This window comes from Ochotona princeps, chromosome 21 (assembly GCF_030435755.1).
Source record: "Ochotona princeps isolate mOchPri1 chromosome 21, mOchPri1.hap1, whole genome shotgun sequence".
NCBI lineage: Eukaryota > Metazoa > Chordata > Mammalia > Lagomorpha > Ochotonidae > Ochotona > Ochotona princeps.
The window spans coordinates 11182867-11209784 of NC_080852.1; the positions used below are offsets into that span (position 1 = coordinate 11182867).

The following is a 26918-nucleotide window of genomic DNA, read 5'->3' on the forward strand; positions in this document are numbered from 1 at the left end:
CCATTCTTCTCTCCACAGAGCTGTTAATCTCTAATTACTTAATTACTTCCTGTGCATATTCTTTTGCCTACTGTGCTTACTTCCTCCAAATGGATCAAATAATCCATTTTTTTTTTTTGGGTCTGGCTTCTTTGCTTAGCATCACATTTTTAAGGTTCGTCCATATTGTACTGTTTATTGGTCCTTCATTCTTTTTTGTGTGTGTTTCAGTAATATTTCACTTAGTGGATATATAATATTTGTTCATCAGTTGGTGAATATTTGAATAGTTTTCACTTTCTGGCTATTCTGGATAGTGTTGCTGTGAAAATCCATGGCTTTTGAACACGTGTTTTGCACCAATTTGTGTTCCTGCCAGCAAGATCCAAAGGTTTGCATTTCCCCACATCTGTGTCAACATACTTGTTCTATATTTTTTTCTTACAGGCATTCTGGTGAATGTGAAGTGGCATCTACTTGTGCTTCTGATCTTCATTTCTTTATAGACTAATGCTATTGAGTGAATTTGAAAAGATGTCTATTAGAGTGCTTTGTCCAATTATATATTGGGTTCATTGGTCTTTTGTTGTTATGGATGTCAGACATGCATCCAGTATAGGGTTTATATATTTTTCTAATTTTGTGAGTTATTTCACTTTAAGTTAAAATGTGTAAATTTATTCATGGATTTCCCTCACCCCCCGAAAGGCAGAGTCAAACACATGAGAGGGAGAAAGAGAGAATAGCTGAGACTAGACTAAATCTGTCATTTGCCAGTTTACTCCCCAGATGCCCTCAAGAGTCAGGGTTGGGTCAGGCTCAAGCCAGGAGCCCAGAATTCAATGTCAATCTCACATGTGGGTGGCAGGGATCCATGAATATTTACATTCATGCTTTTTAATAGAGAGTTTTATAATCACAATTCTACATGATGTGCTTGTGTATAAGAGAATTTTTGCGTCTATGTTATGAGAGCTATTGCTCTGTACTTGTATTACTTTTAATATTCTTGTTAGGTTTGCTATTAGAATAATTCTGGTCACATAAAATTAAGTTGTAATTACACCTTTCTATTTCCTGGAATGGTTTGTGTAGAATTAGTATAAACTCCTTCTTAAATGTTTGAAAAATTTAGCAATAAAGTTCCTAGAGAAGTTTTTTTTTCCTTTTGTGATACATTTTCAAGCTACAAATTAAATCTCTTTATTCGCTGTTGAGATATACAGGCTGTCAATATTTATTTGGAGAGATTTGGTAGTTCATCTCTTTAGAAACTTTTTCCAATATATTATTGAAGTTATTAGCATAAAATTTTTAATAATTTGCCTTTATATTTTATCAGTATGATCTGATGTGTTTTTTTGCTGCTAATGATAATATGTATTTTTCTCATTTTTTGAACAAAAGGATAAAAATTATTTTTTGTCTTTGTGAGTAGAAAGTCAAAGGAATCGCCTTTGAATATATTAAAATTGATAAACAATTTAAGAAAAATTTCAGCATGTATAAAAATTGGAATTTGTGTATTTGCAGTGAATAATCTGAGTACTAAAAATATTCAGTTTATAATAGTATCAAAAGGAATAAAATGGTTATGTTTTTACTTTCAAAATTTTAAATTGACACATGTATTTATGGGCTACAATGTACTTTCAACTTTTTTTTTAAAGTTTGACTTACAGATAATGCTTGTACAATTTTTATGGGATATGGTGCAATATTTTAACACTTATATACAGTATAATTGACCCAATTATTGGCTTTTTTATTTCCTCCCTTACATTTTCATTGTGTTTGAAGACTATCAGTTTTTCTTTTCCAGTTCTTTATGCAGTCTATCCTGCATGACCGTGAACTGTGGTCACCCACCTCTGCTGTGGAGCAGTAGAACTTAGTACTGTGATCTGACTCTACTTGAGAACCTGTTTTGCGACCTCCCACTATTTACCCAATCCCCGCCTTTCCAGGCTTATGCTAAACACTGTTTTAAGTTCAGAACGATTTTTAAATAAATTCCAAATGGGATAAAGGATGTGCGTTTGTCTTTCTGGGCTTACTTTACTTAATGCTAGAACTTCAGTATAATACTGGAAGTTCTACCAGATGCAGCAAGGCAAAAGAAAGAAATGAAAGCTCCTGAAATGGAAAAAGAGGAAGTCAAAATATCCTGCTTTGCAGGTGACATGATTCTATATGTAGAAGAATCCAAAAACCCCATCAAAAGATGTAGGACTGATAAATGAACTTAACAAATTTGTGGGACACAAAGTCAACACCTACGAATCAGTAGCGTTTTTGTGTACTAATAACAAACTCATTGAGAAAAAAAGAATTGTAAGAACAATCTCATTTGCAGTAGCTAAAATAAGTAGAATTCTCTGAGATCAGTTTAACTAAGGGTGTGAAGGGCCTTTGTGATGAAAGGGTAATGAAAGCAAAGAATGGAAGAAGATACCATGTAATGAGAGGCTGTCTTTGTGGATGGTTTGGAAGGCTTGCTGTTAAATGTTCATACTGCTCAAAGTGACTTACAAACTCAATGCAAGTCCCTTTGAAATAGCAATGACGTATTTCACAAAGCTAGGAAGAACGCTACCCCAAACACAGAAGACACTGAACAGCAAAGTAACCTCTTCTGTTCTTGATCATCTGGAAGATTCAGAAGTTGGACTTTCTGAGAAATTTTTATTTCATTTCTGTCCTTTGTTATTTTTCTGTTTTCTCTTACCTCGCTGTGTGCTCCTTTCATTTTCATCCTTTTGCCTGCATTGTGTTTAATTTGTCCTTGTTTGTACGGTTTCTTAAATATTTGACTCAGCTTTTCTTCTTTCTGAATATAAGTATTTTTTTTAAAACAAATTTTCTTCCAGCACTGCATTAGCTATGGCTCACAAAGTTTGATATGTTTTCATTTTTACTTTATTCAACATATTTTCTAACTATTCTGGTGATTTCTCCTTTGACTCCATTGCCTGTTTAGGGATGTATTTAAGTTTTGATAGTTGGGATTTTTCCAAATCCTTTTTGGTTATTTCCTTGTAGTTTAGTTCTTTCGTACGAACAGCTTGTTACTTCCACCCTTCGCAATTTTTTTTCTTATGGCTTGGAAGATGATCAACGGTAGTTAAGTTCCAAATTGTACTATAAGAGTGTATCTTGTTGGACGTACTTGTATCAGTCATTTGATTGCTTGTGTGTCAATCACTGAGACTCATGTTTTGAGGTCCCCAACTGGAGTTGTGTATTTGTGTATCTTCTGAGACACTGCCGCCGAGTGAATACACATTTAGGAATACAGCCTCTTGATACACTCTCACCTCTTTATGATTATGAAGTTTCCATTTTACTTAGAGTAATGATCAATTTTTCGAAGTTTACTCTGCCGTCTAATATTAGCCTAGCCTCTCCAGGTTTCCTCATGTGAAATGTTTTTCCATGCCTCTGCCTTTAACCTCTCTAAAAGTAGGTTTCTTGGAGAATGTATAGTTGGGCTACCTTCTTTCTTCTTAGAATCTCTTCCTTTACCTAGTGTTGGATTAAATGTAACATAATTATTGATGTGGTTGGGTTTAAATCTATCATGTTCCTATGTATTTTCTGTTTTGTAATAGTTAAACTTTGGTTTTTTTCCTGCCTTTTGAATTGATTATTTTCTATATCTTAATTTTTTACCATTTTTGTGGACATTCTTGATCTGCACATGATAGACACTATACATGTGAAGTTATTTATAGTTGAAGTTTAAAATGATTATAGTTGGGTCTGAGGCGATGCCCTATTGACTAAAGTCCTCACCTTGCATGCACCAGGATCCCATATGGGTGCTGGTTCTAATCCTGGTGGCCCCACTTCCCATCAAGCTCCCTGTTTGTGACCTGGGATAGCAATTGAGGACGGCCCAGAGTCTTGGGTTCCTGCAGCCACGTTGGAGACCTGGCTGAAACTCCAGGCTCCTGGCTTCGGATCGGCACAGTTCCGGCCATTGTGACTGCAGCTGGAATATGAACCAGTGATTATATGGAATCTTGGCGCTTGCAGAGGGAGGATTAGCTAATCGCATCAGGCCTAAGAGGTTGCAACTTGGCAGCATCCAGGTGAGGAAGAGCTAATGGAGCTCAGTCATATGATCTGTGAACAAATCAGTTATGTGTAAGTAATGGGATTCTGATAAAAAATTGGACACTGAAGCTTGTTGGGAATTTTTTTGTTGGCTAACACATTGATGTACCAGGAGGATGTCTGCTTCCAATCTAATGGAAGCAGTCAGGAAAAACTCCATGTCTAGGACCCTTCTAGATTCCACCCCTCCATTAGTATCTTTTGCTATAAAATGGCAACCATGAATATAGAGCTTTCATGAGTTCTGAATTTTGTGTAAATTATCAAAGTTGAAGGGATCATAGGAACCCCTGAATATGTAATCATGTTGAACTTTAGGTGGTCTTGTCACTGAAATGGAGTTAGGTTTTGGGAGGACTTTGTATTTAACCTGTAGGATCTGTGGTTATTCCTGGTGGTGTCACAATTGTATTACAATACAACCCAACAGGATAGAAACCAAATATGTTAACTTACAGGGGGCTTTTCTCTGTAAAAGGAATATTGTGTACCCCTTTGGTATTATTAAGCTGAAGTTAGCCATGGCTTTTTAATTTAGCAAATGCTCTCATCTAGGTAATTGATGTTAGTAGTTGTCTAGTTAACTCAAAAGCCACTCAGGGAAATAATTATTTAAAGAAAAGATGAAGCATGTTGTATTAGGATTCTTTAGAGAGACTCAGACTCAGTGGAAGGGAGGGAGAGAGGGTTAGGTGGATGGATGGACAGAAAGAATGGTTTATGTGGGGGAATTATGGAGCTAAGAGTTCTCAAAATAGGCCCTCTGCAAGCTGGATACCCGAGGATGTCAGGGGCTTAGTTTAGTCTGAATGCCAGTGCCTCAAACTCAGGCCATCCAGGGTTTGAAGTGCTTAGAATTGCTGGTGGGAGACCTGGAGTTCAGGGTCAGGGAGCCCTGAGTGCTGACATCCTAGGACAGAAGAAGGGTTCCAGCTCAGCAGGAAGGAGACACTTTGCGTTTCCTCTGACTCTTATTCTGTCCAGGACCATGCTAATTGGATGGTGCCTGACCACCCAGAGTGTACTATCCCCTCTCTCTGACAGGCACCCCAAGTTCCTCTCATACACTGTCACAGTCATACCCTAAGATCATGCTCTTCTCGGGGTACCAGTTTTTGAGGTGTTTCTTCATCTGATCAAGCTGATACATAGAGTTAAACATCATATGCCCTAAGTATATGATTAGAATTTAATACCCACATGTATCTATTTATTTACTCAGCATCTGATCTAAGATCAGTCTTAGTAGAGACAAAATGAATTACACATGGTTCAGTGCTTACCTGTTGTGTGTCATTACAGGTTTTCAAATTAAACATAGATCTAACAAACTTGTCACGTTAAAAAATCATAATTATCCTTTCTCCCTTTGATACTCACCTGGCCCACAATTTGTTCGATTGCATTTCTCATAACTTCCCCAAGCATTCAGTTTCCTTTTGGGGCAAGCTTTATATGAAATTCAGTAGGTCATAAAGTTCTAGTTACAGCACACATGGTGTCAGTAGGTGCAGAACACCCAGCTTCAGTAAATAGACACTTCAGTGCTTGCCCCCCCCCATGTGATGCCATTTAGTGTACCTTGGCAAAAGTTCAGAATATTTTAGAAAGACCCCAAGAAGTATAGTTCTGATAATTAAAATTCCCCTGAATCCGTTCGCATACTTGGAGTGGACATCGAAACTTTATAGCACATTTGAATTGGATTTTTATCTTGTAATGAGATGTTTGGGTGGGGTGATTTGAATGACATAATTTTTTTTGAACTCCCCATTTCTTGAGTGTCCAGAAATTTTACTCTTAGTACCGTAGTAATTTGCAGGTTGCTCCAGAGTGATATCATCCCTGGCGTGTTCTAGGGTGTGCATCGCCAGGAATCTGGAGGCCGGATGGAGTTGAGAACCAGACCCAGGCACTCTGAGTTGCCATGTGGGCATCTAAATGGGTATCCGAACAGCCATGCCAAATACCATCCCAAGAGTTTCCTCTTTCTGCTTTGTTGCCTTCCATTTGCAAATGCCTGCAGCTTATGTGTTTTTCCAAAGTCCCTTCCATGCCAGAGATTTTCTCCTTTCTCATTTCCTCATGCATTCTGGCTAGTCGAAACACTGATTCCAGAGCTCTGTACTTCACTTTGCCTTCTGGATTCCATGCTCTAGCTTTCTAACTTTATTGTGCTGTATTTATTTTGTGGCAAATTCCCAAACAGTTGTGTTTGTGAAAATGAGTTTCAAGGTGGGATCTGAGTGGTTTTCTAGATCATACTTTGATAGTTGTGTTGGGTATATAGTGTTGCTTTTATTTTCTACATGTTAATTTTTTTCAACTGAGATCTCAAAGTTTTCAAAATCTGTCTTTTGGTGTTCTTATTCAGCAACTTCAAATTTCATTGTAATGCCTCTTGGTGTGGGCTTTCATTTTTAGTCACAAACTGAATCCAAGTCCTTTTGTTCCTAGACATTCATTACTTCTGTATCATTACCATGCTGATTTCTCACTTTAGAAAATTGTAATATTTAAATCTTAATTTGATAAAAATTTAAAGCAAAGTTTGAAGAAAAAAAAAAACCTGTATTTGCAGCAATCCTGATACAAGGATTTTTTTCATTGTTTCTGTTTTTGAAAACATTTTTATATTCCATATACCAGGTAGAAAATGTGTTTTGTTTTCCTGTGTCTGGCTTACTACATTCAACATGATGTCCTCCACTTCCAGAAATCTTAATGCAATGATATAATTTAATTACTTTTTAAAAAGATTTGTTCATTTATTTGAAAGTCAGAATTAGAGAAAATAGAAAGAATGAGAGAGGGACTAAAAGGGACATGGGGAGAGAGATTTCTATCTGCTTGCTGACTTCCAAAATGGCCACGATGGCCTAGACTGGGCCAGGCCAAAGCCAGGAACCCAGAGCTTCTTGCAGGTCTCCCATGTGGTTACAGGGGCTCAAGCCTGTAGACCATCCTCCATTGCATTCCCAGGTACATTAGCAAGGAGCTGAATCGAAAGTAGAGCAGCCTGATCTCAAGCCAGCACCTACATAGGATGTTGTTGATGTAGGCGACCTCTTTAGATCCTAAGCCACAATTCTCCTTTATTCCTTGTTTGTAGCTGAATAAGATTCCATTGTGTGTATATACCACATTTTATTTATCCATTCATCTGTTGAAGGACACCGTGGTTGATTCTGTATTTTGATTATTTGAACAGTGTTGTAAATATCATGGCTTTTTAGTGCTCTAGCTCCAAAATAGGGTATTAGGCCATCTGAATTGTTTTAAGTATCTTTATTTTAACCTTCATAATTTCCACTTCATTGTTGTGTGTGTGTGTTTAACTTTTCTGAGACAGTTTCTTTGGTTAAATTGATTTAGCTTCTAAGAAATTCTCAAGTATGCTTTTATGTTGTCTATTTTTTTAATCACAGTGTTTTCGTAGTCTTTCTTGGAAGTATCATAGCTCAAAGGTTAATAGCAATATTCAAGTGTTCTTATTACCCAGCCTTTATAGTTGAGGTTTTTTCTTAAGTGTTTTTAAGTTGACCTTGTGAAGCTGTCTTATCCTCTTATTCTACCTATTGTATGTGCATTTTCATTTTGTAACTAGGGGATTTCACATGGTGCACATATCAGGGCCTCATGACAGTACATACTGATGAAAAATTTCCGAGATTTTTTTTTTGCACCCCAGTAAACATCTTTTAATTCCATTTTCCATGAGCTTTTTTTAGTTATCTTCATATAAAAAGTTAGAGAGATGTTGAGGTACAAACTTAGTTGAGATGTTGAGGTACAAACTTAGAACGCCTGGTTTACAGTAAGAGCGGATTGCCATCTCCTTTGCCTTTTGAACAATATTATTACTATTAGTGCTCTGAGGCTCTTCTGTGTTGAGTTCACTCTTCCTCTTGTAGTCTTCTGTCCGTCTGGCTGATGTTGGTCACGGGATCCAAATACTGCTGCTCCTTAAACACTGTGGTGTTTCTGGCTGTGGGTGGAGGTTTGCTGACGAGTGGGCTAACTTTAGTGCACAAGTGGTCAGCCAGTCCTCCTGCTTTCAGCCCCAGAGGTCTTGGCAGGTGAATCCATCTCTCCCCTTGATGTCCGCTTACTGCCTGTTACTATCAGTCACTCCTAACCCACCTGCTTTCCATCTTTCAAGACTATGTCCTTACCTGCTGGGGCCCCCACATCGGTTCTTGGTCCTGTGAGCTTAAATCTGTTGTTTTTCATTACTAAGGTTTTCAAGAGAGTGTTACTAAGGTTTTCAAGAGAGGATATAGAGGTAGTTGTTCTGCCACCTTTAACTGTAATTAAACAATTAAAACACTGCATGGCTTCTGATTCTAATTGCTGATTCTCAAGGGAAGAGCTACAGTGTTCTTATGAGGGTATTATTACAGTATCTTCCTTCTGGGCATAGCAAGTAACTGACATGCATGCTGTGGCAACAGAAATAACATTTGGAGGAGACAGATAATGCCTAAAATACTGTTCAGGTTATTTAAAAAAAACATGTGGTTTATTGGTGGAGTTTGCTTTATGTAGTGTTAGGAAAATTTCCTGAGGGAAAAATGCTTAAAAATATAAACGTACTTTTTTATATTTTAAATGTACAAGTGGAAATATGTCACCCATTTCTATATTGTATGTGAAGAGATTTATTTTTTGTCCACTGAGACTATTCTGCATACAAATTCAGTAGAAGAACACACAGAGTCTATCTGGGAGCAATAATATGGCGGAACAGGGAAAGGACATGTTTCAACAGATGGAGAATCATTAGCCAGGGAGAAGCAGCGAGGTTGTGATCCTGGGAAATAGGAGAGGACAGGCTGACAGCAGAGGGACACCTGGAAGGGACATGTAGCCCCGGGCAGCAGAGAGAGCAGAGCAGCGTTACAGTGACCAGATAGCCCAGCAGTGATTGTGTTCAGAGCTCTACCCACAGCCAAGTGGGAGCGGAAGTTCACTGGGAGCTCAGGAGGTGAACCCAGACCTTGAACTACCTGTCCTGCTGATTTGCTTGATTCAACCCTGAGCAGAAGCAGAGTGGCAGAGACCAAGCAGCCGGGTGCAGCAACAGGGTGGATTTCAAGGCTCAGACCTCTAACAGTGCCACATTGGGGGACATTTTGTACACTTAGGAAAAAGCTGGAAAGGAGGGGTGGCTAGAGGAATAACAATGATCTGCACATGCGCTATGCTGGCAGAGAACATATGTCCAGCTCACCACATTGCATTGGTCCCCCAGGGAGCAAAGTACAGACTTTGCATCCCACAGGTTCCACTCAAAATAGGTCCGGGTGGGCTTCAACTCTAACAGCCAGCAGGCTCAGACCTCTGCTAGTGCCACATCACGTGCCATTTTGTGTACTGAGGAAAAGGCTGTGGGGCTGAAGGAACAACAGTGAGCTACACATGTGCTGGGCCAGGAGAGAACTCACTTCCAGTTTAACACATGGCACTAGTCTCACAGGGAAAATAGTACCAACATGGCATCCTGTGGGCTCCACTCAAAATAGGTCTGGGTGGCCTTCAGACCTAACAGCCAGTAGTTTCTGGCAAGACCAGCACCACTGCCAACCTAGTGATTTTTGCACAACTGGTATCTCCCTAACCTGGGCACTGCTCAAAGCAGGAATAGGAGAAAGACTGTGCAGGCAATGGTGTGGCCACTGCACAGGATCACAGGGGTAGAGGGTGTTGAGCCAGGAGCTGGGGCTGTGGAGACCGAGGTGGCAGCCCAGCACAAGAGTCCAGGACTGATACTTTCTGGAGGGAGTGACTGCAAACAAAAAGCCTGGTACTGAATGCAGTCAGCAAAATCAACCTGTAAACCAGTGGGCAACACAGTTTAGAAACCATCTGCTAACCAGAATAGCAATGGTCAAGATCAAACGAAGAGACAGAGGCACAGTGAATATTACTGATGCCTCCCCCACAAAGGAGCCAAAGTCTTTGCCATCCTCCGAGTTAACTGAGGAAGCCATCGAGAAAATGGGGGATACAGAATCCAGAAAACTTGCTATAAAGCTTCTTAGCAACAACTAGCAGCACACACAGGAGTTTAAAGATTTTAAGGAATATGTCACGCAGGAAACAGCAACACTGAAACAAAATTAAGCTGAATTATTAGAAATGAAGGACACAATGGAGCAAATTAAAAATTCAGTGGAGCCCAGCACAGTGGACTAGCGGCCAAAGTCCTTGCCTTGCATGTGCCAGGATCCCATATGGGTGCCGGTTCATGACCTAGTGGCGCGCTTCCCATCCAGCTCCCTGCTTGTGGCCTAGGAAAGCAGTTGAGGACGGCTGGAAGCCTTGGGACCCTGAGTATGCATGGGAGACCCAGAAGAGGCTCTTGGCTTTGGATTGGTGCAGTTGTGGATGTGGCGGCCTCTTAGGGAGTGAATCATTGAATGGAAGATATTTCCTCTTTGTCTCTCCTTCTCTGTGTATATCTGACTTTCCAATGCAAATAAAATAGATCTTTGAAAAAAATTCAGTGGAAAGTCTCAATAATACAATGATTGAGGCAGAAGTAAGAATCTCAGAATTGGAAGACTTTTCCTTTAGCAATGTGGGAAAAAATTTAAAAAGCTGGAAGAGGAGCTGAGTCAAGCTAAGAATTCAAACAATGACCAACTCATTGCTAAAATGAAAGGCTCATATTGACATTAACCCTGAACCTAAATTTCTTTAACTCATAATTCAAGCTTCATAGATTAGTGGACTGTATAAAAAACCATAAACCATGTATCTGTTGTCTACAGGAGACACATCTCACCAACAAAGATTGGTGGAAATTGAAAGTGAAAGGATGGAAAAAAGATATTCCAGGCTAATGAAAGGAAGAATGAGCTGATGTTGCCATTTTTATATTAGATAATATAGGTTTGATTGATATGAAAAATATAAAGAGAGATGAAGAAGGAAACCACATAACGATCAAAGGATCCATTTAGCAGGAAGAGGTCACCTTTCTAGTGTCTTATGTTTTATTTTTCCTCTCTAATTTTATTTGGTTTTTCTCTCTTGCTTTTCTTTGCTAGTCTGGCTGAAATTTTGTTCTGCTCATCTTCTTAAAATGGCTCTTGTTGCAATTTGCAGTTTTTTAGTTTTAATTCCATTTGTTTTTGCTGTGATTTTTATTATTTCTTCCTTCTTGCTCATTATTTCTTTTTCATAAGTCCTTGAGATGCATATTAAATAATTTATTTGAGATATTTCTAATTTTTTATGTTATAAATGTCACATTAAATATTTTTGTGACATCTCATGGACTTTGATATTTTTGTTTTTATTTTCATTTCTTCGGAAGTTTTTTTTTTTTTTTCCAATTTCTACAGTGACCCTTAGGCTGTACAGTAGCATCATTTTCTTCAAGAAGGTTTTTTATTTTCTTTTTCATCTCTTCAGTAACATATTGGTTATTTAATAGCATGTTATTTAGCTTCATGTTGTAAAGTATCTATTTTTCTTCCTTTTGTTAATTTTTGTTTTGTAGCTTTTCATTTAAGGGGATGTATAATAACTGTGTTTGAGACCTTCACATTCAGATGTGAAGATACAATACAGTATACATTTCTACTTCCAAATCAAAGATTGACTCCCAAAGAAACTTTAACTAGATCTTGACAATAGGATGCTGGACTCTGCCATCGCCTGTTCCTGCAATGTCAGGATGAATTTAAGTAGCAGAATGATGGGTTTATGACTGTTTATGAAGAACCATACTATTGTAATAACATAGGGGAGATCTGTGGAGGAGGAGGGGAAGTCCCAGAGCTATGAAACTGCATTATAAAATAATAAACAAAGAAAAAAATCATGGAAAAAATAAATCTATCTAACTGTGGCTGAAATGTTGAAAGCCCAAAGGCACATATGTGAAAGAGACTTCCGAGGACCAAAACAAGTCAATTGGATAATTCCTACCTTTCCACTCTCCACTTGGCTTTATTCTAGATTTAATACATGTGGTTTTGTTTTACCACAATTTCATGTCTGTTTCCCATGTCTTTTGATAAACCTTACGCTTCACAGGAAAGTGGGCATGATGAGGGCTGAAAGTGGAGAGAGGTTAGTACCTGCTAGGTGTCTGCCATGAGCCCCTCCAGCAGCCAGGTGCTTACTGTGACAGACAGCATCTCAGCAGCCTCCTCCGTCATTTCCTCTTTGTCCCTGGCATCACTGAGTTGTCACCTTTCGGGCTTTGATACAACTAGAGAATCAGAAGTCCAGTCAGAACCAGCGTGCCCAGTTCAGTCCAGTACAACAGGCCTGGGAAGCTTGATTCACATCATGTGAGGTCTTTGAAATTTGCCTTAGGTGGCTTCTCATGGGAGGGCTGAGGGTTCTGGCAGGCCCTGGGTGAAAATTGGTGGGGCAGCTAAGGTAAGGGAAAAGATTCAGTGAGTGCGGATTCTTTCTGGGACTGGCACGGTGCTGGAGTTCCATATAGTGCCAGTTTGTTTCCTCGCTGCTCCACTTGTGATCCAGAGCTCTGCTTATGGCCCAGGAAAACAACTGAAGGTGGCCCATGTCCCTGGGCCCTGCCCTTATGGGGGAGACTTGAAGGAAGTTCCTGGCTTCGGATCAGCTCAGCTCTGGCCATTGTGGCTATTTGGGGAGTTATCTGGGATGGAAGCCCTCTCTATCTCTCCTCTTTTCTCTGTAAAATCTGCCTTTCAAATAAAAATAAATACTTTTTTTCCTAAGCACGTGGGCTACTTCACATCTCAAATCCAGTGAATATCAGTTGCTTGGGGGAAGAGGGGGCTATTGTAATTATGAACTTTGTTCCTAAAAGATATTTACTTTTTTATTTCTTATTCTGAGAAATATAGGTGGGAACAAAAAATCTAATTCAGTTTTTTGTATTTATTCCCAAACCTTACCAGTTAATAGTTGTTGAATAGCTGTTAAAAGCTGTCACCTTACAATAAAGTGGTAATTGCTATGATCTTACTTATTCTACTCATTGCTGCTATTGAATACTTAATACATGCCAGGTACTATTGCCAGCATTTTACTCATTGCCATTTATCCTCACGACAGGCCTCCGAAGATTTATTATTTGGCATTTACAGGCATTGAGGCAATAATAAGTAAAGCTACTTACTGAAAACTTCCGAAAAAATTTTTTAGATTTATTTATTTTTATTGCAAAGTCAGATATATAGAGAGGAGAGACAGAGAGGAAGATCTTCCGTCCAATGATTCACTCCCCAAGTGACCACAGCAGCTGGTGCTGCGTCGATCCAAAGCCAGGAGCCAGGTCTCCTTCCTCCAGGTTGCCCACACAGGTGCAGGGTCCCAAGGCTTTGGGCTGTCCTCAACTGCTTTCCCAGGTCACAAGCAGGGAGCTAGATGGGAAATGGAGCAGCCACAACACAAACCATTGCCCTTACGGGATCCTGGCGCTTGCAACATGTTGATTTAGCCAACTGAGCCATTGTGCTAGGCCCCATAATATACTTCTTATCTCCTTGATGTCCTGAGCTGGCACACAGGCTCAGGACATCATCACTTGTTCCTGGTCATTGTGACAAGTACGGGGATCTGTGTTTGCTCTTTGTTCTGATCGCAGTGGCTCCTTTCAGAAAGTTCATGGAAAATGGAAGTAAAAGATATTTATGTTGGTATAGAATGTTTGGAAGTAGATTCGTAGTTTTTTCGTAGTATGTATTTCTAGTGGATGTTTTGAGTACCCAATGATGTCATATATGTGAAAAAAATTTATTTTGTTTTTCTGATTACTCAAATTTATTCTAACATTTTATAACAAAAACAAAGTAGCAAATTAAAATCTTTCCTGTAAAGGAGAGATACCTTACATAAAATCTGTTTTTACTCTGTTATAGCCAATTTAGAAAATATTTTTTTCTGATACTTGTTTTTCATGTTAAAGAAACATTAGTACAAAGAGATTCAATGTAGTTCATAGATAGAATTCTACGAATAGGGTATTGCCTTCCTCCGCCTAACCTTCCCTTCAGGAATTTATTAATGCATTAGACTCTCAGGGTCACAGCAAATGCATGGTAATTACTGCAACATAATTTTCATGTCAATACCAAGAGAACAGATTCCATGTAGTTTCTAGAAACAATTCTGAGAATATAATAACTACTTCCCTCCCTCCCCATTTGCTGCTTTCTTTTTAAATTTTAAGGTAGCATTTTAAACTTACATTATTATTAAAGTTTTTATGCCTTTGCCTATATTCCGCCTGAACTGTGCTCTCCTTAATTTATTTTCTATATTTTATACCAAAACAACCTTTTTTTTCCATTTTCCCCCCCAATTTTTTTTTTTTTAATTTAAAAAATTATCTATTTCAAAGGCAGAGAGAGGCAGGGGAAGGGAGAGGAATGGAGAGAGGAAGAAATCCCCCGTCCACTGGGTACTCCCCGAGTGTCTGGACCAGGCCAAAGCCAGGAACGAGAAACTCAAGCCTGCAAAAAAGACAGGCATCTCAGGACCCATCAGCTGCTTTGTCTGTGGGTGTGATTGGCAGGAAGCTGGAATTGGGAGTGTAGCGGGGACTTAAGGTCTTCACCACCATGCCAAGTGCCCACTCCTACATAAACTTTTTGAAGTTACCCTCAGGTACCATGTTAGGTCAGCATGAGTCCAGCCTTCCTGGGGACAGCTCACCCTAGTCTCACAGTGATGTTTATTGTATGCCCCGTCACAGTTCACATCTTCCTGGCTTCATCTTCTAAGCATCTCCTTCCCGCATGTTAAGTCTCAAGGGCCTCCTTCCCTCTAAAATGTACAAGGTTCATTCTCTCATCCACATTAATTTATTACCCAACACTCAAATGTTAGCTTCTTAGAGCCTTCTTTTCCTTAAAATTTATGGTACAATTCCATAGGGTCTGGGATCTCCCTCCCCCTTCCCCAAATTCCCACCCCCAGACTGATTTTCTCCACATTATTACAATAGTATAGTCCTCATTTTCATTACATTTTTCTTTTCTGATTCATGTTTCTTTTGTTACTAAAATAGGAAAAGGTCTCAAGTAAGGTGACTTTTGCCTGTTTTATTCACTGTTAAAATTTTCAACCAAAAGTTTATAAATACATACTAAAAAACCTGTAAGTCATTTATTCAGTGTGATATTTCTGCTGTAATTTAAACTATATACATCATCTCCTATCCTGTATATATATATATATATATATGGAAAAAATAAGATTCTGGTCTCAAATTAGGTAAATGTGAAGGCTGATCTTTGTGGCTGAGATCTCCCAGCTCCAAGTGCAGTGTTAGCAGCAGGTGGAGCTCCGTGCACTTCCGCTGCAGCCTTGTTGGGTATTTCCATCTGACATTCCCCTCGGTGGAGACCTGGGTGTCACTGTTCTTTTCTGTCCTCCACACTCAGCAGACAGCCTGAGACACAGCATCAAAGGCACTCTGTGGGTATTTGTCTGCGTGACTGAATTACCACGTCTCTCCAACTTCCGGTGGACGAGGTCTTAACAGTTCTTCTCTGACAAATCCCTTCTCGACTAAGTGTCAAATTGGGGTAGGGACGGGGAAAGGAAGTTGAGGATCACAAAGCAACCATCACTGGAGTGCTGGGCCTGTCTGCCAGAGGCAGTGACTAACCATGGCCTCCTTCTCTGCTTTCATTTCCTGAAAATCTTTTCTTCAGTTCTTCTTTTTCCTCTTTTCTGCTCCCACGGAGAGAGAGGCTGAGAATGCCATGGAGAAAAACTACGCTCAAATGAGGTCCTTCTAAGGAGATCACTGGAGTGTGTGATTCTCTCTGAGGGTGCATTTTTCTAGGGTTGAGCAGGAGGAGGAAAGGGAAAAAGGATTTGAACAAAAGGAAAAGGATGCAAAGGAAATAATAGGATGAAGAAAGTCCTCCTAATCGCATGCCTTCTGTGTTGGCTTTCAAGTAGTTTCAATGGAAGAACTTCCTTTGCAGATGTGGTTTTGTGTTTTATCCCTTTTACAATGAAATGAGTCTGTCTGCACTGGGACAAATGGGTATTTTTACTATGGTTTGCAACTTTTTTTTTTTAAAAAGTGGATTTAATAGGAAAAAGAGTACATACTAAGCTATTTACTTTTCAGATAAAGTTAATCCATCCTACCAAATCCTGAATGATCATTTTTGTTGCAAGGATTAGCATAACATTTAATTGTGTCTACATGAGCCATTATTATAGTGTATAAGAACATAGGAATCTTATATTTGACAGTCCTCTCAATATCTTAAGGTTCTTTTTTGTTTTGATAGAAGCATATGCAACTCAATTGCAATTTCTGAAGTGTGGAAAGGAAATCAAGTAATAGTTTCATGTTCCCATCTTTGGCTTGACAGTAAATCTCAGAGAACACCTAAAACAAGCCTCCGGCACACTGCAAGTTGTGTCTAAACGCTGGTAAAATACACCTAAATGAAAACCCACACATTCACCGGCTCCTCTGCTCACACAAACAACAACAGAAGGGAAATAGCCTAGCAACTGACAAGGAGTAAGGGCCAGCAGAAAAGAGTCAGTGTTTTCTTTGTTGTTGTTGTTATCTCTTGTGACTCCAGGGAACAGCCTCACTTTTGGATAACTCATCAATTCCAATCCATCCATCCCTCAAGCCTTTTAAAGTATACTCCATGTTTAGTCTCACTTTTGGCTTGATCTTCATGCTAAGTGCTTATCACTTAAGTTTCCAACGTGGGTTGCCCCCAGATTTTACCCTGCTGTTGCAGAGGGAAAATGCATCTTAAATTTATGTGAATTTCCTTGAAGTGACTATTGTTTGCTGCCAAGCCTCTTGGACAATTCATCCCTCCTGTACCTTCACCCCAGACATAACTATGAAAGGCTCCAATCTCTTATGCATTTCAACATTTATTTTCAACTCATCCAAAATACACGCTTGTATGGTATTTGTGATGGTTAATTTTATGTGTCCATAAGTATACCCAGATTTATTTGGTCAACCACTGTTCTGGGTATGCCTGTGAGATGGTTGTGGGCGAGAAGAGCCTCAGTAAAGCAGGCGGCCCCTCCTGCCATGGGTAGGTTCCTCCAACCCTTGGAGGATATGAAGAAAGTAAAAGGGATGATCCTCCCTAAAGTGTAATTGCCTTGAAGATGGGACATGGGCCTTTTCCTGCCTTCACAATCAAGTTTAGACAGAAGTTCTGGTTGGTTCTTGACCTTCACATGAGGACTGAGCCTTCCTCGGCTCCCCTCGTCTCAGGCCTTTGACCTCAGCCTGCACAATGGCTCACCAGCTTGTGAATTTGATTGTGGAACACGACTGCTATCATACTTGTGAGAGAGTTCTTCACAAAGGTTTGCTTTCTGTGTAGAAACAGTCAGTTGGTCCTGTCTCTCTGGAGAACCTTGGTGAATACAAGCGGAAAACACTTAGCTGTTCGAGTGCCACGCTCATTATTTCTGTGGGTGGCCCCCAGTGAATCATTATCCTTGAGCAACTTTAGGTGCCTGTTTCTGAGTTTCTGTCACTTGTACCAGGAGATAATTCAGAGACAAAGCTCATTCTTTTGCCAAGATCACAGTCCATTGTACGTACATTCCTAGGGAGTCTAAGGGGAGCCACTTGATTGCCATCAAATAGAATGAGGCCTTCCCAGTGCAATGTGGAGCCATGGCCAAGGATTTGCTGAGTTAGAGACACCAGTTTGGCTTGCTTGGGAAAATAGGTGCTTAAGCAAGAGGTGTACCTTCCTCTCATCCTCTCATCTGCCACAATAGATTAACAATAGATGCGCTGCCTGCCTATGTTTGAATGCCACTCTCTTTCCACTTCTTTCCAATTTCTAATGATGTAACTTTGAGCAAATGAATGAATTTGTACATTTTTCTTAAACGTAGAAAGGAAAGAAAAGCGCAACCTATCTCATTACATTGTTTAGATTTACAGAGAGAGACAGAAATATCTTCTATCTGTTATTTTAATCCCCAAATGGCCACAGTGGTCGGAGCTGGGCTGATCTGAAGCCAGGAGCTTCTTTCAGGTCTCTCACGTGGGTGCAGTGTCCCAGAACTTTGAGCATGATCAGGGGAGCTTGATCAGCAGTAGAGCAGCCAGGACATGAATTGGCACCCTGAAAGAAGGGGACAGAGACAAAAATCTTCCATCTGCTGGTTCGTTCTCCAAATGTCTGTAAAGGCCGGAGCTGAGCCCATATGGGTTGCTTGAATTTGCCAAGTGGATTAGCCAATTGAGCCATCGTGCCAGCCCCTCTCAGTATATTTTTATAAGATTATGCAAGGTAATATTTGTTGAACTTTGAGTAGGAGCCCTGTTAATTCATCAGCAACGATGCCTTCCGTTGTGAGAGAACTACTGTTTCGTGTACTCCAAAGAAGGAACAGCACTGCCAGGCTTAACTGGAAACTGTGCCTAATCCTGTTAACAGGCGAGAAAAACATGGCCCTGGGAATCATTGGAGGATCAGGGTTGGTGCTGTACAAATAAATAAAACCCTGGAGCCGACTAACAGATTCATTAGGGCACATGGGCCTTCTAAATTTTAGAAGAAGAAAAGTCCATTTGTGTTCTGGGCTGTTATCTAGCAACAGAAGTTCTAGCCAACCATGGTACATTCATGGGCCTGCCAGGATTTTGGTCAGAAGAGGAGCACACACGCCACATGGCCCTCTCAGCTGGGTCAGGTACTATGTCACCAAGCAAAACCAGCTGATGTAACACCCCCTGTGGTGCTCATACAGCGACTGAGTCACCTCAAGTCACCACCTAACGACTCACTCCCATCGTTAAATGATGTGTGACTTCATTCCTGAGCATGCAAATCCCTTCTTGATTATTGCACAAAGTTACTAAAGCATTCTTCTTGCATTTCCTTAATGAGGTTTAGAGCTGCCTTTATTATAGACTCTGTAGGTGCACTTGATAGTCTAATTAAGGAGTCATGGCTGTTACTGGCTCAGTGTTTCCCATTCTTCATGTGTTGAAACCTTAACCTCCAGAGTGTTTGCATTTGTGGACAGGGTCTGTGGAGCGATGATGAGGGTTAAATAGGGTCAGAAGGGTGAAGCCCTAACCTGGCAGGGCTGGTGGCACTTACAGAAAAAGGGAGAGACACCAGGACACTCTCTTTTCCCAGTGAGGACACAGCAGGTGAATTGGCTGACTCCTTTAAAATGGACTTGGCAAAAAATGCTCATGGATGCAGTCACTCTGTGGTATCCTCTTATGGCAGCCCAGTGACTAAAAGAGAAGGCAATCTCTAGGTAAATGTGGGTAGATTCATCCTGGCCCCTCCTCAGGGCTGGTCTTTCATGGTTAAGGATTGTTCAACCCTAAGATTCCTAGTTGGCCTTGGAAACCTAGGTAATGCTTCCAAGTCCTCCCTTTTCTGCTTTCTCAGTGCCAAAGTCTCATAACATAATTCGCTGACATTATAACTGCTTTTTATTTATTGTTCTTATAAATGTGCACAACTACTTATGGAAAAGTTAGCATTCTTGTCGTAAATATCTGTGTTACTTTAATTGTATATATTTAGGGCTACAGTGGTAATGCAATCGAGGTGTTCCAGATGTGATAAAGTACAATAGTTAGCATTTTCATCTCCTTTAAAGATTACAAAAGTTCCTTTGGATTATTACTCAGTGGTGTGCACTGATGGAACCTGAGTGTGCGTAATGAGCTGATAAGGTGCTCAGTGCTTCCACCTCTTCTCGTTGCTTTGTGCTCGGAGGGTTGGATCTTTACTCCTCCGTCCATAAAACTAGGTTATTGTGAGCCCACCCTGCGGAACATGCAACTTATTCCTACTGTGTTTTGGTTCCTGTTATCAAATTTCTGTCTACATTCCCTGCCAACACCCCCCACCCCGCCACCTTCACAGCATCTCATAATTACTATTCCACATTCATTTTTATTTCTTTGCATTTCCACAAGTGAGAGAGAATATGTGGTATTTTTTCTTTGACTTAATAGCATGTCCTCCAATTCCATCAATTTTGCTGCAGATGATAGACTATGATTCTTTCCTATGGTTGACTTATACTCCCTTTTGTATATGTTACACATTTTCTCCATTCTTTTGTTAATGAGATCAGCATTCTTGTTATGCTCATTGCATTAGGCTTGCCATTTCAAAATATCTTGTTTGTTTTGAAAGAGAGTGAGTGTATGTGTGTGTAAAACAAGTAGACTGAAATCGAGCATTCCTCAGATCCCTGCGTCAGCCAGTGCTGGGTCAGGCTGAAGCTAGAACCCCGGAACTCAATCTTGTTCTTCCATATAGCTGAGTCAGGCTTGGTAGGGAAAGAACTTAATAGGGAAAGCAAGGGTCGCAAATGAATTACAACTGCTATGCCAAATGCCTGCTCCTGGTTTATGATTTTTTAAAAATTGCTTTCAAGTTTTTTTAAAAAGATTTGTTTATTTTTATTGGAAAGTCAGATATACAGAGAGGAGGAAAGACAAAGATTTTCGATCCATTGATTCACCTCCCAAGTGGCCACAGTGGCTGGAACTGAGTCAATCTGAAGCCAAGAGCCAGATCCTTCTTCAGGTATCCCATGCAGGTGCAGGGTCCCAAGGCTTTGTGCCGTCCTCGACTGCTTTCCCAGGCCACAAGCAGGGAGCTAGATGGGAAGTGGAGCTGCCGGGATAGGAACTGTTGCCTGTGTGTGATACCGGTGTGTGCAAGACGAGGACGCTAGGCACTAGGCTACTGTGCTGGGCCTGCTTTAAGTTTTATACGTTTGCTTGAAAGGTAGACTTATATATAAAAAAGGAGAAACAGAGAAAGGATCTTCCATCTGCTGGTTCTTTCCTCAAGTGGCCGTAACAGCTGGGGCTGAGAAAGGTTGAAGCCAAGATGCAGTAACTTCATCTGGGCTTCTCAGGTGGATGGCAGAGGCCCAAGCTGTTGGGTCATCCTCGGCTGCTTTCTCAGGCACGTTAGAAGAAAGATGGCTTAAAAGTGGAACAGCTAAGACCAAAGAACGTGCTCATAGGGATGCTGACATTGCAGTCAGTGGCTCGCGTGATGGGCTGCAAGAGCAGGTCAGGTTGTTATCTGAATCCCTTATTCATTGGCATGCCTTTTTTTCAGTTCATAGAATGAACACTGGCTCGCTGGTGGGTTTTCCCCCCCTCTGGGCACCAGTTCTACCTCTGTGTTTCATAAGTGGAAGTTGGCCTCCATATTTGTTCTTACCAGTAATTGATTTTGGTTCCATTAACACTTAAGATACTATGACAAGGACAGTACAGACATAATTCCAAAGCATATAGAAGTTATTTATTGAAAAGGCTGTCAGTATGGGTAGTAAGTGAATTATGGGCATACTTATAAACTCATTTTATTTTGAAGTACATGCGTCAACAGGATGCAACAAAGCATTAGCCAGCAGGAATCCTTGGAGCACTTGTTTTAATGAGGAGATGTGACTGCTTACAATTGTGTAACAAGCTATGTGTAAATGACTGAAAATCGTGAATGTGCTCGAGAGAACTTGAAAAGGCTGTGCTTCATTATTAATTCCCACACATTGCATCCATAGTCATGTTGGCATTATTTTTCTGTCAGTGTAAAAGTAAATCCAGCCAGGTAAGAGCCAGAGTTGGTATATTCATTTCTATTGTTTCACAAATGACCCCTAAGTCTTAAAAGCTTAAAACAAACTTCTCAAAGTTCACAAGAAAATGGGTGGTATGAAAAAACTTGGCACGTTTTTCATTTTTTAAAAACAAAACATGTTTTAGTTGTACTTTTCTATGACCTTGTTTAAGTAGCCTTATATTATCTGACATAGCTACTGAGGGTTAAGGGTTTTATGTGGCTTAGGTTTGGTTCTTGTTCAGGCTCTTTCAAGAGACTGTGGGTTATCTCTTGGCTGGGATTTTAGGACACATTTCTAATCACTGTCATTCACATGATGGCTGAAGACTTCAGTTCCTTGCTACCTGTGCCTATCTACAGGGTTACTTTATAGTAGTCTTGTACACTATACAAATGATAAGCAAGCAAATGAATGTTCCACTGTCTCGTGTTACTTAACATGTAACTGGCAAACTGACCTGAGCTGTGAGTTGCCGCTCTCATGTCGACTATTTGACTCGGTTTGAGAGAGGCTTGTACAGTAGATCTGCTTGCCCCCTCACCTGGTTATTGGCAGGAGACTTGAGTTTCTTGCTGTTTTGGCTTGTCAATAGGATTGTCCGTGCCATGGTTTCCTCAGTGTACTGGGAGATGAAAGTCACCGTACCTTGGACATGATCTCCCATCTCTTCTGCTGTATGTTATAGGTTGTAAAGACCACGCATGGCACCATGTGGGGGAAAGAAGGCACAAAAGTGTGGCTCCAGGGAGGCAGAAGTGGGTGACCTCAGCCTGGCCAGTCTGGTGTCCCCTCCCTGGAACTAACACTTGAGCATGATGACAGATGCAGGAAGTAGAATTGATTCTGGGGGTGGAGCCATGGTGTTCTAAGTTAGGCTGAGCTTTCTCTTGGGTCTACAGACTCCCTATCACCCCCAGAAAGATTACCTTGGCATCAAGTTAGCTCGGATCAGTTTTTGTTGCCCTGATAAAAGGTTCCTCACTGATGAAATGGATCCCATTGTAAATTTGACTTGAAAACACAGGAAATACTAAAGCTATCCTCTTGTTAAAGGATCATGGAGGTCAGGCTGCTTACCGTTGGCAGTGGCAGATAGAAATAGAGCAAGAAGTCATGGTTCTGGATTTGCACTAGGGCCATCTGTGTGAACTCACACTGCAGCTACCACAAACCTCCCTCATCTGTGAGTGCACTTCAAAATGCTTACAGAAAATAGGATGGAAAAAAGTTTATGTCATAAAAAATTTTTGTGCAAACCATGCATCCTTTTGAAAACTATGTATATTCTTCATGAACTTTCTAAAAGATCCATTATAAATATGGATTTCAAAACTTTCTGCACCAAAGTAATCCTGCATTAAATTTTCCACCAGGATTTTTAAGTGTCCCACGTTTGCTGAGGGCCACATTTTGCTGAGTAGCTGCAGTGAAGCAACTATGTGTTGAGTTCTTGGTTTTTAACTCTAGTATCCCACTAAGTAATGAAGGCTTTTTTGGAGAAATGTTGTGGAGAGGGACAATAAGAGGAATGCTGAGAATCTCTGGGGCTGGATAAGTAGTGAGCTATCAAAGACGGATGGTGATATGCCAGAGTCATTTGGCTCATAGGATTTCTTCCTTCCATGATCTGGCTAACTTGAATATTAAAGGAAGCAGTTTTACAGCCGTCTTGTTAATAACTGATATGGGTGGAAATCATAAATTGATAAAATAGTTGATGTATGTTTGATCTCCAAATATTGCCTTGCAAAATGCTTGTTAAGTAAAAGGGAAAGTAGATTTATCATGAAGAAAGCTGGCAGATACCGTCTTAACCATGCGATTAAACAGCACTGAGCATAAAGTGTAGGACATCATGAGTGTTCTTAGATGACACACTGGGAATACAGTGTTACTTCTGGGGTACTCTGCTACAAATGGACCACCCAATTCTAATCAGAAGGAAGTATCACAAAAAGCCCAGTTGAAGGACATGCTAGAAAACATGTGGCATGTGCTTTAAAATCTGCTAGGATCGAGAAAGATAAAGGTTGGAGTATACTTTGTTTAAAAGACTTTTGGAATGTGACAACTGAATGTAGTGCATGACCCTGGGTTGGAGTCTGACTAAGAGATGAAAAATAACTGTCCAGGGCATTTTTGGGACAATCAGCAGCATGTGAATCTGGATGCTAAATAATGAAATAGCATTGATTCATATCCAACCTTTCGATTTGAAGAATTACACAGTGGCTGTCCGCTTCCACAAAGGGAGATGTTTAGGACTTAAAGGGTTCATCTTTGCAGCTTACTCTTGCATGAGTCAGGAAAACAGGTGACACAGAGTTCACAGTGAAGCAGATGAGGCCTCATGTTAATGACTAGTGAATGGGACTGGGAGGTCTTCTGTGTGAGTTGGCTATTGCTGTGGCTGTAAGAACTCTGAACTTCAGTACCTTGTCTCCGACGGCCAGAAGTATGGCACAGTGTGGCTAGGTGATTTTCTGAGTGTCTCAACAGTGGGTTAAAATCAAAGCATCAGTGGGCTGTGCTCCTTTATGGACCATCTGGGGAGGAATCTTCCAGGAACCACCCGTTTGTTTGCAGAATTGAGTTGCTTGTGGTTGTAGGTTTGAGGTCTCTGTTTACATTACATTATATGAAGTTCACAGCAAATCATTATGGGTATGACCCATAGGTTGGGGGGGTCTTGGGGGCAAAAATCTGTTTACCTCATGTTTTGGTTGTTTTCCCCATTGTTCTAGACACCTTTATATGAATTGGGATTTATATCAAAGTGTTATGAAGATTTATAAGGCCAGTCTATGAACTTAGGAAATGTTGCCATTCCGTGTTTATGCCCTTGGTGTCTTCCTTTCCTCCTAACAGCACTGCTCTGTTCTCTCTTGTTCCCTCTCAGGTCACCACCAGACCAAGCAAGGAACCTGTGAGGTGGTTGCTGTGCACAGATGCTGCAATAAAAACCGCATAGAAGAGCGGTCACAGACAGTCAAGTGTTCCTGCTTCCCTGGACAGGTGGCTGGCACGACTCGGGCCCAACCTTCTTGTGTTGAAGGTAAGACCTTTCAAGTCTGGTTTTATCAAAGAACCTGACGTGGGCAGACTTTACTGTCTTTGCAATCCAAAGAGACCCAGGCTGTTTTGAGACCAATATCAAAAATGAACATGTGAATATTACTCTGAAAAATGCTTGTTAGAATAAGATTAAGGCTTTAACAGTGTCTTTCAAGAGGTCCCTGAAGTCACAAGGAAGTCAGGAAGACATGTCTTCCTTCTTTTTTTCTCCAGCATGCTTGTCTTTTTCCTCTCTTTTTCATAGATGAGGGGACTTGGTGCTAAAAAAAAGTTCACAGAAAATGTCTTTTGGAAAAGGCTGTGCATGAGCTTAAAAATTTTTGCCCCTTTCTCTCTCTCTCTCTCTCTCTCTCTCTCTCTCTCTCTCTCTCTCTCTATCTATCTATCTATCTATGAGTGATAGGAGGTTAGGGAGGGAGGAAGAGAGGAGGATTAAGAGAGAGAAAGAGAGTTCTCATCTGATGATTCATTCTCCAAATGCCCCTACTTGCTGGGATTGAGCCAGGACTAAACCAGGCCAGAGCAGGAGGTGAGCACACGGTTCAAATCTCCTATGTGGGTGGCAGGAAGTCAGTTACTCAGGCCATGATCCTGTCTCCCAGGGTCTACATTAGCAGGAAACTGGAGTCAGGGGCCACTGAGTGTTGAACATAGGTACTCTAAATTGGGCCACAGGCATTATAACCTCTTACTCAGTAAGCTGAACATTTGCTGCTAATTTTATCTTTGCAATTGCCACTGCATGGTCGACTTGTTCAAGGATCCCTGTCAGAGACCAAAATCCACTGCTGTTGAGTTCATTAAGAGAAACAGCACAAGGGTTGCCTGGGAACTGTCCGCATCCTTCCATACACCTCAGGTCATCTTTGCATTTTTTTTTTGTACCCAATACAATGTCAATGGTATGGGAGTGGTTGCACTGTGTTGTCTAGGGAATGACAGAAATTTTCTATCAATAGTCTGTTGAATTCCCACTTTCTGAACCTGAGAATGGGGAGGGCCAACTGGGCTTTGTATGCTAAATCAGCAGTATGAACTTCTCACCTTATGCTTAGTGTAATGAACTCCTATCTTCCTTATTACCTTTTTTAAAGAAAGCATGTCACTTTAACAGACAAAACCCTCTTTGGAACAATCTGCCTGAAAATAGAGTGGGGTCATGTTTCATTCAATTCTAGTCTCTAAGTCCCCTAGCAGAAGCCTGTGCCAATGATTCGAAGATACGTCTAAATGAATGTTGATGTCTGTATTGGAGACCTGGGACTGAGTCCTTTTGATGCCTGTGGCTTGTTCCAGCAGACACCTTGTTAGAAACAGGCTTCAGTCCCCAGAGGGACAGAAACATGGGGTTAGTCCTGTAGCAGTTGTTCTGGCATGGTCTGAAAGCTCCCTGGAAAAACTAGTTCCAGTTTCATGCACCTTTCACAGGTGTACCAAAGGCCAGCAGTTAAAACACAGGCACACGAATTGTGAGCTGGTAAATCTATTGCACAATTGATAATAGCCAACTTACCCATATACCACCTTTGCTACCAAACACATACACAGACATTCACAGATTGTGGGCTGCAGCATGCCCGCTGCTTTGATGGCTTGAAAACAGAAGTGGAGGCCAAAAGCGCTGCTGGATGTTGACTTTGTTCTGATTTTATGTGAGTATCATGCTGCACGGATCACATACATGCTGCATGGGTTATTCACATACAAAATGATGTGTTGTCCATTTGCAGCCCATAGGCATAGATCCTGATATTTCTTCAGATTTGTTTTAATTTTTTTTTATTTGAAAAAACAGGTTTTTGTAGAGAGAGAGGAGAGACAAGACAGGTCTGCTAATCATAGATTGATTCCCCAAATAGCCGTTATAGCCAGAGCTGAGCTTGGGAACCTGCTACTTCCCAGCCTTCCACATAGGTGCTGGGGCTCAAAGACCTGGGGCATCCTTTGTTGTTTCCCAGGTGCTGGACTGAAAGTGGAGCAGCTGGAACATACACTGGCACCCATGTGGGGTGTTGACACTTGAAGGCAGAGGATTGGTCTGATACACCCCCACACCAGCCCAGACAGTGATATTTCTTCAGTAAAATGTGTGAATATTCATGTAGAATAGGGCACAGTGAGACTAAGAACGTCATGTTCATTCA

General features: G+C 40.7%; 1 protein-coding gene across 2 annotated transcripts in view; it reads left to right on the forward strand.

Moving 5' to 3' along the window:
- Positions 1-26918, forward strand: part of TAFA4 (TAFA chemokine like family member 4) — a 139915-nt gene that overhangs the window by 81070 nt on the left and 31927 nt on the right. For both annotated transcript variants that reach the window (XM_058678637.1, XM_058678638.1), the window contains exon 3: positions 24599-24754. In XM_058678637.1, the coding sequence (XP_058534620.1) occupies positions 24599-24754 (156 nt within the window). The remainder of the gene's footprint in view (positions 1-24598; positions 24755-26918) is intronic.